The 12,064-nt window shown below is 37.6% G+C and overlaps 1 protein-coding gene across 3 annotated transcripts; it reads left to right on the plus strand.

Annotated features, from left to right (window-relative positions):
* The first annotated feature begins 2,189 nt into the window (after positions 1 to 2,189).
* rlim (ring finger protein, LIM domain interacting) lies at positions 2,190 to 9,858 on the plus strand. 3 transcript variants are annotated; one of them, XM_047802361.1, is made up of 4 exons: positions 2,190 to 2,367; positions 3,864 to 4,089; positions 6,550 to 6,666; positions 6,781 to 9,858. In XM_047802361.1, exons 2-4 carry the CDS (start codon positions 3,921 to 3,923, stop codon positions 8,394 to 8,396), a joined length of 1,902 nt encoding a protein of 633 aa, XP_047658317.1. In that variant the 5' UTR covers positions 2,190 to 2,367; positions 3,864 to 3,920; the 3' UTR covers positions 8,397 to 9,858. The 3 variants fall into 3 exon arrangements, with proteins under 3 accessions (XP_047658317.1, XP_026991357.2, XP_047658318.1); XM_027135556.2 differs by having other exon boundaries at positions 3,886 to 4,089; XM_047802362.1 differs by lacking the exon at positions 2,190 to 2,367 and having other exon boundaries at positions 3,886 to 4,089; positions 6,550 to 9,858.
* The last annotated feature ends 2,206 nt before the right edge of the window (positions 9,859 to 12,064 follow it).

The following is a 12,064-nucleotide window of genomic DNA, read 5'->3' on the forward strand; positions in this document are numbered from 1 at the left end:
TCATCACAGACTGTGGAAACACTGGACTTAAAGCAACCTGAGCTATGAGCTTCTCCAACCTTCCTCCAGACTCTAGGACATTGGTTTTGAAATAAAAAACAAAACTTGCTCTTATGTGAAAAGAGGACTTTGGACCACTTGGAAACAGTCCAGTTATTCTTCTCCTAAGCCCAGCTAAAAGGCCTCTGTCATTGTCTGTGGTTCAGGAGTGGTTCAGGAGAGCCAAATTCCTTGACACATCTGTGTGTGGTGGCTCTTGATGCCTTGACCCCATCCACAGTCCATTCCTTGTGAAGTTCACCCAAATTCTTAAATCAATTTTGCTTGACAAGCCTCTCAAGGCTGCGGTTCTCTCAGTTGGTTGTGCATCTTTTTCTTCCACCCTTTTTCCTTCTCTCAACTTTCTGTGAACATGCTTGGATACAACACTCTGTGAACAGCCAGCTTCTTTGGCAATGAATGTTTGTGGCCCTTACCCTCCTTGTGAAAGGTGTCAATGATCAGCAGTCTTCCCCATGATTGTGTAGCCTAGTGAACCAAATTAAGAGACCATTTTGATGGCTCAGGTGTTTTGAGTTGATTCGCTGATTGGCATGTCACCATAGTCAATTTTTTGAGATAGTGAATTGCAGGGTTTTTGTTAAATGTGAGCCAAAATCATCACAATTAAAAGTACCAAAGACTTAAACGACTTCAGTATGTATGTACTAAATGTATATAATACAAAATCTTTTCTACAACATTCTAATTAGGTTGCCTTGTAGAAGCCAACATTCTGTTTTGCTTTTTCTTCTTAGACAAAATGTATTAATTGCTACTCCTTCTAGGACTTTCGAGCCACATGCACTAAAATTGGATATGTCATAGATCCTGGTCTGAAGTTTGTTGTTTTTACTTTTCTAAGCGATCTGGTCAGCGAAAATGGGCTTTTTTTTTGCCATTGATACCCATTATAAAGTTTAGAGATTTATAAGACGGCAAGCTTTTGAGTTATCTACACCAAACTCTGCCAGCTTCTTTAGGGTAATACTCTGGACAAAGTTTCAAATTGGTGTACCGTCTGGCCTTTTGGTTTTCCTGCATCTGCACGTCATAAGCAGCCTCGCCCCAAAATGAAAAATGACCACAAAATAGACATATGATATATCAAAACACTCAGCACAATGAGGGGAATTGCGTCACAGGCTTTGGTGACGTCACATGCTCGTATCCACTCACCTCCAAAAGTATTGGCACCTTACCAATACTTGCTCTGACAAGCCAACATCCCGACGAACTTTCCAAATCTAAATTATTGAGATACACCTGTAAATGAGTGGACAATGTAGCTTCATTTACTGCCATTTACTGCTGAATGTTGAACACCTGTAGTGTAAGGTGCATGTTCTGCACAGCTCATATGCATTTAATGATACCCGAGTGGATACGTGCATTTGACGTCATCCGAATACCCGTGACGCAATTCCACCTCATTGTTCTGAGTGTTTTGATATAGCACATGTCCATTTTGTGTTTTTATTTATTTATTTTGGGGTCGGGGCTGTACGTGACGTCACGCGACGTCATCCGAACACCCTTGACGCAGTTCCCCTCATTGTTCTGAGTGTTCTGATACGTCTGTTGCATTTTGATTTGTCAGCAACACGTGCATTTGCATTTACATCACTCACACCAGTGACTGCATATCCAGTGTGTGTCCATACAATAATAAAAAGGGAATTTTCACTCCAATAAAGTTATTCAAAATGTGGTTTAGTGAAACAGATCGTGCACAAGTAGCCAAAATAATAATAATAATAATAATAATAATAATAATAATAATAATAATAATAATAATAAATCATACAATACAATTTTGTACTTAGGAGAGAAATTGTAATATGTTTAGAGACAGGTTAACATTTTACAGCCAGTTGTCTAATTAAACTGACCAGATTTATTGTTACGTGATACACATTTAAAAGAGAGATGCGCACACACACATTTTATAGTAAACCTATACACCTACTTACATTGTTTAGCATTCACTATGTGTGTCAGGTGAACGCACCAACGCCCAAAACTGATATAATGTACTATATTTTATTTTTTAACTACAAGCTACAAATACTGTAAAAGTATAACTGTAGTTACGCTGGTGTTATGCTAGCGACGTTTCACAAAGGGGACGTCAACGATTCTTGTCTTTCGTAAGATTTCCCATCATTCCCAATCACCGGAAACGGAAACGAGTGTAAAGATAACGGATGGTCTGATGTTAGAGAAAATAGAATCCTCCTAATGCCGGAAAAGATCACCATTTTTGAAATACACACCAAGATACAGTGTTCTGAAGATTAGTACCATTATCGACGGATTTAAGAAAAGGTAATCGGTCGGTCGTTGTATCTGTACCGACATAGAAGCTATAGCTCATGTTGTGCTAGCTATGCTAACTGTGCTAGCTGACTCAGTTAAATACGCAGTTTGAGACCAGAATTTCAAATCTGATCATATTCTCTTTTATTTAGCTTTTACCTAAATAGAGTCTAAACAATATATTTAAATCTGTAAACAGTGCAGTATGTTCTCATTAGGAATTGATCCATAGCGTTTGCTAGCTATAAAACTGTCGGAAGTGATGAGGCCTCTGAGTCTAACTAGCATGTAGCTAATTTCAATGAGAACGGGATTTGGGCAAACAATGGTAACGACCCCTTTATGTTTTAACACTATTTATTTTACACTAGTTTGAACTTACCTGACATTAGTGCCATCGTTATGTTTTTGTTTTACTTCACTTTTCATTTTCTACGTTTTTACCTAAGGTAGCTAATTTATTAGCCGAGCTATTATCATTGACTTGACTTCTTAGCTAACACTAATAACAATGGCAGTGTTTTTCGATAATCACGTTTACATGGTCGCGCCGTAGATATATATAAATATATAAACCTATCAGCATTATAATGGATATGATGATGGTTAATAGCATAAAGCTCTTGTTGGTTGTCTAATTTTGGCTCTTTTCGTAAAAAAGCTGTTCGCTATTTAGCTTGACTGCTACTTTAATTGGATCATCTGTCTGGCTGGACCGTGCAGTTCAGGTTGTGTTGCCTGGTTATGTTAATCTAGTTGTCTCGATTAGTTGTTGTTGTTGTTGGCTTCCGTTCACGATGCCATTTTGTTTTCATTTTCTTTGTCAGTGTCCATTTTTAAGACCAGATCGTTATTTTTATATATATATATATATATATATATATATATATATATATATATATATATATATATATACACACACACACACACATATATAGTGTGTATGTACACTATGTGTGTGTGTTATAAAGGGATCTGATGGGGTTGTGCTCTTAACAATGTGGAATCTGATGTGGATTCCAAGAATTAAACTTGTATAATGTGCCTAAACTTTTATGATCTTTTTTTTTTTTTTTTTTTAAATCTAAAAGACAGGGAGGTAAGAGTCTTTCACACAGCACTTAATCCCTGGTTATGATAGTTCTAAACCCTGCTTTTATCCCAGGGTTGTCACATTAATGAAAGGGTTAATGAAACACTGATATGAAGTAGTTTTAGCATGTCTTTTGTGTTGTTAACCTCACGTTGTGGTGCCAATTGTGTACAAGGTTTAAATTTCACATGTTGTATTTCTCTAACTAAGAATGTTAATCCAGGGTTAGGAATATACAGTGTGAAATGTCAGCAGGATTGATTGTTAATCCCAGGTAAATTATGAGCAATGTAAAACGTTTTTAAAATGATAACCCAGGTTTCTGTTCACCCTGTTTACGATGACCCAGAATAAACTATTTCATGGGGGAAATCTCTTTTTATTTACTGTACATGTGGTGAAACATTTGCAGATCTGTCTCTCCATCTTTCCAGGTGGTGCTGACATATTCTTTCTGGGTTTGACTGCAATGGAGGGCTCAGACAATGCAGACCAGGGCAGTAGTGAACAGGCCGATTCACAACGCAGGCAACAACAGGACCGCCTGAACAGAGAGGAAGCCTTCTACCAGTTTGTGAACAATCTGAGCGAGGAGGATTACAGGCTGATGAGAGACAACAATCTTTTCGGCACACCGGGTAACTATGCTGTTTCTCACTACATTTTATTTCTGTTTGTAACATTTTATTCTTAAAGCATTTAAAACAAGCGAGTGTTACTCCATTGCAGTTTGCTCCCCTTTAAAGGTATGTGTTTTTTCCATTTTGCCCATTTCCTCCCATAGTGGGTCACCTTAAAATCTTTGTTAGTGAGAGACTGACTAATAATGTGGTCTCGTTGGATTCTCTCCCCAGTGTAGAACCCGGTAGCACACATTAAGGCTGCTGCTGTGTGGCACTCATCCTGTATAATTGTAAACTTTAGTGTGCAGAATGATTACTTGTGAGTTTCTTGATTTTTTTTTAAATGTTTATTAGGTTTATGTATGCCATTGAACTTATAAAAGAGTATAACACACAATTTCACGGCACTCTGAAGACGTCCAATTCATTTCTGTCCCAGGACAGTGGAAAGGAATGTTATTTTGGAGCATCCTTTAGCAGAGACCCCTGCCAGGAGATGGCATTGATTGGACAATTCTTGTCCTGGTAAGTCCGGTGGTTTTCTGTAATGTCCTGTTCCTGGTTCACAAGTGTTTTTTTGAGCAGCAGTTTTTAATTGAACATACTGCATATTCGATTTGTCTTGACACATATAACTTCCAAAGTTTTGGCCAATAAATAAGACATGTAGGACTTCATACTCGTGTATTGGTACTACATGCTTTTTGATCTTGTAAAAGGATCATCAAAAGATCATCCAATCATGTATACCTTGGGGAGTGCCTTCTTCTGTTGTGAATTTCCTGTGGGTTTTGTCTGACCTGATATCTGCAAATTAAAGGCCAGTAGTTTGCTATATCTAGAGGTTTTGTTTAGATGTGATTTCTTTAAAAACGCCAAGATGCCACTGATGGGCCCACCAGCTATGCTGTCTCATGGCTGACCCTGTGCTCTGCCCACAGTCACCAAAGTTTTCATATGTATGTATGTGTGTGTGTGTGTGTGTGTGTGTGTGTGTGTGTGTGTGTGTGTGTATATATATATATAATATATATATATATATATATATATGAAAACTTATATATATATATATATATATAAATATATATATATATATATGAAAACTTATATATATATATATATATATATATATATATATATATATATATATATATATATATAATATATATATATATATATATATATGAAAACTTATATATATATATATATATGTGTGTGTGTGTGGTGTATATATTTGTCTGTGTATATATGTGTATGTCTGTGTATATATTTGTCTGTCTTACACGATGCTAATTAAACAACAGAAAAAAAGCACAGATTTGCTTCCAATTATAGCTGTTGCTACATGTCTTTTTCAGCATGCTTCTTGGCAAATTTAAAAATGAGCACTTTCAAATTGTTTTCATCGCTGCTGATGAAAAGTGTGCTTCATTGTGGAGATGGTTTTCTCAGGATGATAAGCATTTTATTTCTTATGACATTTTGTCTGACCAGAGAAGCTTATTATTTTGTTCGGCACAATGTGAGCCAATAAGGAAACCAACAGTATTAATGTCTGGTTAAAAGTATTAGTTGTGGGAAAGCAACCTGAGAGACAATTGAGTCTCACAAACACTATGTGTCTCTCATAATTTTGAGCATAGCATAACATGTGACCATGAATCATTTGTCCCGTTCATTAATTAAAGTTATTGGGCGGTTAGTCTTCAGTACATAGTATTGAATAATTGCTCACAATATAATTGTTTCTTCTCATTACAAGTGGACATTTGTTTTTATATTTGTCTTGCAGCTTAACAGCTTACCTTCTGCCATTCTCTTTTACTTGTGTACAACAGTTTTTTTTTTGCTCGTGTATTCTTTTACTGTATAGTTGCCTTTGTTACACTATGCTCTTTGTTTCCACACTAAAAATAGATTAGTTGTGATCACAAATTTTCTTTTTATGAAGTGTATCTGTCAGGGATGTGGGGATAAAAACAGACCCTTATGCAGGATAGCGTAAAAATAAACTGATTTATTAAATAAAAAACACAAAACACGAACAAGACAACAGACTTTACACAAGACAAGGACGACGACATAGTCAACGCGGCATGGCTAAATAGACAAGACAATTAACACATGAGGAACAGGTGTGCAGAGGCGGGGAGGAAGATACAAGGGCAGGGCAGACACTTGAACACAGAACATAAACAAAAGCACGTGGCTTTTAAAAGTCCGGGCTGGATCCTGACAGTATCCAGTGTTTAGTTTAGTGATGTCATTGTATGTCAGTAATTTTTAAATAAATAATGGATAATTCTGGTGATTTTCTTAAAAAAATATATTTGTTGTTGCCTGATAAGAAGTCGCTGAATAAAGAGATGCTGACCGACCTTGGCATCTTATTTCTTTCCACAGCCATATAGCCATACAAGCCTTAAAAAGATGGATCATCATTTTAACATGAAACATATGTTGTTTTTTTTCCAGGTGAAATTACTGAGGAGGAGTTGTTGAACCGCCTTCATCAAGCTAGGGATGGCCCCGAACAGCCACACAGTAGCAGCAGCAACAATAGTCCTGAAGTCAGCAGGGTGGAGCCCAGAGGTACGGTTGATTGGTTTCCCTCTAATTCACAGAAATTATTAGTTAGCAATTGGTCTTTTAAAATGTGTTGGACAATCAGATCAAAAGATGTCTCTAAAATGTGTTTTTCTCCAGTTTCAGAGGCAGAGGGTACAGAAGAAGCATCTAATGGTGACACCCTTCTTGACTGGCTCAACACTGTGCGTCAAACGGGCAACACCACAAGAAGTGGGCACCGGGGCAACCAGTCATGGCGGGCAGTGAGCCGAACCAATCCAAGTAGTGGAGACTTCCGCTTCAGCTTGGAAATAAACATAAATCGCAACATAGCTGAGCAGCAAACACAGACTGAAGCTGATCGTACAGAAGCAGAGCAAAGCAATGCTGATGCCCCTGTACCTGAACCTGAGACACCCATGGAGACAGCAGAGGTGGTTGAAGAGCCAGTGGTGGAGGAGATGGCTGTTGTAGTTGAACCAGAGCTTCCTGCACCTAGTAGCCCAGCTGCAACCCGGCCAACAAGCCCACAAAATCAGGTTCCACGTTCTCCAAGTCCCCCTCCAGTAGAGAGGCCAAGTAGAGGCCAGATTAGAGCTCGTAGTCCAAGCCCGGAACAGCGCAGAACTAGGGCGCGAACAGCTAGGAGTCATTTAGCTCTCAGTCTAGACCAGTTAGATGGGCTTCCACAAGCACGCCATGGACTACCCTCTCGAAGTCCTGATCCAGTCCCAGAAGTTCAGGTAGGCAGCAGTTACAGGACCCGACTACATGCTTTTTCTCGGCAGAATATACAGTTAGAAAGCGAAGAAACTGTTGCGACTACAGAGCCCCAACCAGCACCTCAGCCTCCCCAGGAAACTGAAGCATCTTCAGGAGAAGCAAGTGCTTCAGCCCGGCGTCCTCCAACAATAATGCTGGACTTGCAGGTTCGTAGGGTGCGACCGGGCGAGTATCGTGAGAGAGACAGCATTGCCAATCGCACACGCTCTCGATCACAGACCTCCAATAACACTTTCTTGTATGAAACTGAGCGTGGAGGCTTCCGCAGGACCTTTTCGCGTTCAGAGCGAGCAGGTGTGAGGACGTATGTCAGCACTATTCGCATTCCCATCAGGAGGATCTCTGATGCTGGGCTTGGTGAGGCCACCTCCATGGCCCTACAATCCATGATCCGGCAGATCATGACTGGCTTTGGTGAACTCAGCTACTTTATGGACTCTGACTCAGACTCCACAGACTCAAGCCGTGGCTCCAATCCCGCGGCAGATCTGGCTGATGCTCTGGCAAATCCAGATGCTGGAAGTCCTTCGACTGAGCCATCACCTGGGGTAGGAGGTTCAAATCCGAGTGGCTCAGAAGCACAGACTGAAGAAAGGGAGGACAGTGGTGCATCTCTCAGAGAGAGCAGGGCGAGGCAACGACCTCCTATCAGTCTAGAGGATTCTGGCTCTTTGCCCTTTCTGCGACTTGCACATTTCTTCTTGCTCAATGATGATGATGATGATCAGCCCAGGGGCCTCACCAAAGAGCAAATCGATAACCTCTCCATGCGCAATTTTGGTGAGAGTGATGCACTCAAGACATGTAGTGTCTGCATTACAGAGTATGCTGAAGGCAACAAGCTTCGTAAACTTCCCTGCTCACATGAATACCATGTGCATTGTATTGACCGTTGGCTTTCAGAGAATTCAACTTGCCCCATCTGTCGCAGGGCAGTTCTTGTGTCTGCTAACAGAGAGAGCATTGTCTAGACTTTTATCACACTTCATGCTATTCTTTCGCCTTATTATAACATTTGGTACCTTGTAATGAATCACGTCTTACAGACACTCAACTATGTTAGAGTATCAGAATGACGAGATGTGTAGAGTACATTTACAGAGACACTTCACTTCTGCTTAAATCCAGACTTTTACCTACTGAAGGTTCCAATGAAATAGAAAATGTTATTTATCCAAAATATGTTTGATTACACTGCAACCTTGTGATTAATAATTAAGAACTAATAATTTGTACTCATACACTAGACTGGGTGCAGTTTAATTAGATGGAAAGCAGGCATTCTGATAGTCGAAAAATATATTTATGTACAATGTATTGCTTTTGGATTCTCCAAATAATTGTTTTACTCCCATTATAATTGCGATTTGGACACCATTTTTAAGTTCTCTGCAAAAGTTAATATGTAAAATCTTTCCTTCAGTATACATAACTGTAAAAAGGTTTAATGCTATTAAATGATCTATAAGTGAGTCTTCAGTTTGGCCAACAAGAACCTTTTACTTCAGTGAATAACCGTTTTCTCAAACATTAATTAAGCCGGTCTAATATTTTGCCATTGGAAGGTCTTGAAATCCATTTTAGCTTTAATTTAGTGTGTCTGGAATATCTTCTCTCTCTCTCTCTCTCTCTCTCTCTCTCTCTCTCTCCCCCCCTTTTTTTGGTTTTTCTTTTTGGATTTGGTTAAGAAGGAGTGTTCATGAGTATTTTTGTGACAAATTGTTCAAATGTGACTTTCAAGCCCTATAATGCCATTATACTGTATTTATTCTCAAGGCTTTTCAATGGATGCCCAAGATCAAATCATCACCCTTTATATTTTAGACTAAAAGACTTGCCAACTTATCACAAATGCTAGTGCAATATTTACAAAACGAAGAATCTGATCTGTATAAATGTCAAGATTCAAGTTCAAATCGAAGAGATATCTCCTGGAAACGTTTCTCTACGTCTTCTTTGTATTGCAATAGCACTACTCTGTTGTGCCGAACTGAAACACTGAAGGTTATTTCTTTATCTTATCCAATAATAGGTTTTTAATGTATTTGGTAAATAAAGTTTCTGGTTGAAGAGTATGAGTGAAGAATAAGTAAAGACAGACAAAAACAATCGAAGTTGTCTTAGTCCTGTATCCTCTGACTGGTCACAGCAGGATTTCATTTTATTATTATTGTTTTTTTTTGTTTTTTTTGCACTCTTGGCATGCAGCATCAGTTGTTCTTTATTGCAGCCCAGATATAGTTCAGAATGTTTTAAAAATGCAAGTTGCATTTTACTCAACAGGGTGGTGTGTTTATTTTATTTTATTTTATTTTTTTTGTTAGTATGTATAGGTCTTCAGTAAAAATATTTTGTTAGTCACCTGTATGGCTAACTCACTAATTTTAGGTCTCCGGTTATGCTGACCACATTAAAAAAAAAAAATCACCCTTATACCAGTGTGTTGTGCTAATTGAACCCAGAGTGCTTCGAAGTTTGGGCACTTTCCAGACTGGTGGTGACATTTAATAAATTTCAGTGTGGGACTCCTAGGACTTTTTATGAAATTAATTCTAGTTCTGCACATTGTCAGTATTTTCTCACGTTCTCTCACCTTATGTTCAGTTTGCTCTATTATTAACCTGAATGAGTCATGGTATGAGCTTCTGAACTTCAGGAAATAATGTACGTAGGTGTGCATTTCTATCTTAAATCAAGCAAGAAAACAAGTTTTATAGGTTTTAACCAATAATAGATGTCCTAAAGTTGTTTTGTGGGGGTTTGGGCTTAACGTTGGCTGCTGTATTCATTTCTTATTTCTTTTGGTTGAAAGTTTTGTACACCTGTTCTCTCCACAAGCTTTTTTTCTGCATTCTTAGACACGGTTACAACTAGTAAATATCAGTTCCTACAGCCACGTTTTGTGTGTGTGTAAAATATCTAATGTGAAAAAAAAACAAAGGCCTAATTATTCATCTATAATGTGAAAAAAAAACGGCACTATCCTATTTTATTATGAGTAAATTTGGGTAGTTATGTATGAGTGAGCGCTTTGGTTAAAGGCATTTTATTCATTGGCTTAGAGAGAATAAAATGTGGATTGTGTTTGTAAACCTGCATTCTGACTAAAGATCAGACACTTAATGTTTAACTTTTTCAGTAAACCATTTCAGACCCTGTGGCTATTACAATGGACATCATGTGCATTTATTTATTTTTGTATATTATTTGGTTAAAAATAAACCCCACCACCTGGAGCTTTAAATGTAGTAGAAGCCAACACAGTCCTTTCCATTTTAAGGATCATTACCTTTAGATGCAATTGTGCATAACTCAAAATGGTAAGTCAATTGATGAGTCTTTTTTTTAAGCCATAGTAAACATTTATGGCCATTTACTCATTCATTAGTTTGTTATAATAAATAGTCTTTGGTTAATTACAACCCAGTATTAACTATACTATAAATGCATAAACAGGATTAAAAAAAATAAAAAGGCAGTCCAGTTCTTCAGTACACATGCTAAATATCCTGCTGCAAAACTTTCCATAAATATTTGCATCCCATTTAATACTGGGTGTAAACTAAGCTTAAAATATACTGTTTTCATACTACACAGTTAGTGAGTTAACTGACAGTGAGGTAAATGTACTACCATTTTATAGTATTCTATAGCAATTTTCTACAATAATGTATACACACATTTTACTTTAGATTCATCCATGGTTTTGTGCAATAGGCTGATTTCCAGTCTATTTCTCTTTTAGTGGGGCCAAAACTAAATGGTCAATAAGTCTGGTATCTCTCAAGCTGCAATGTGCCACAGCTTTCTATGATGCTCCCTGCTTTTCCAGCAGATCACTGAAGAGGGCGGTACTGATTTCTTGCTGAGAGCCACCAATACACTGCTTTGAGCAATAATAATAGTAATAATAGTAATGAGTTTGACTGTGTGATGTGTTTGGTGAGTACCTTGGTTCAGCAGGGTTTTTTTCTTTCTTTTCTTTTACATTTACGCTTAATTCACAATATTAAAGATTATTGTGACTGTTATTATTACGTATTTATTTTCTCTAATGTTTTCTAAAGTCGGCTGTGTTGGGTGGAGCAGTCCGAGCTCGTCTGATCATCTGGATCATCTCGTGCTGACGGTTCAGAGTGTGAAAAGAAGCACGGATTTCTACTCCTCAGTCTTGGGAATGGGTGTAGTTACATTTAAGGTAGACCTAAAACACGTATATCACCATGACAACGCATGCATCTGTGGTCTCTTCTGGTGGTGATAGGAATATTGTGTTGTTGTGATATAAGGATCACCACACGGTGGCAGCATTGTACAAATAACCCTCTTCCACTCAACTCCACTTAATCATCTATTTCTTTCAATTAAGCAGTGAATGAGTTTTCAAAAGAAAGCTTAGGATCTTAAAAGGAAATGGTTACTTGCTAATAACTGATCATTCATGCATTTTTACTGCATTGTATTAGTTAAAGGCTTGTGCACTTTTTGATAATACCACTTATTAAATACCAACATCATATAAATGTAAATATATAGAAAATATATATAGAATTATATAAATAGAAATAAAAATTCTATATATTTATATAATTCTATATATATATTTTATATATATTTACATATATAGAAAATATATATA

This window comes from Tachysurus fulvidraco, chromosome 17, assembly GCF_022655615.1.
Source record: "Tachysurus fulvidraco isolate hzauxx_2018 chromosome 17, HZAU_PFXX_2.0, whole genome shotgun sequence".
Classification (NCBI taxonomy): domain Eukaryota; kingdom Metazoa; phylum Chordata; class Actinopteri; order Siluriformes; family Bagridae; genus Tachysurus; species Tachysurus fulvidraco.

Coding starts and splice junctions, on each gene's coding strand:
- rlim (XM_047802362.1), top strand. CDS start 3,921: ATGGAGGGCTCAGACAATGCAGACCAGGGCAGTAGTGAACAGGCCGAT. Junction 4,090..6,549: donor CAATCTTTTCGGCACACCGG/GTAACTATGCTG, acceptor TTTTTTTTCCAG/GTGAAATTACTGAGGAGGAG.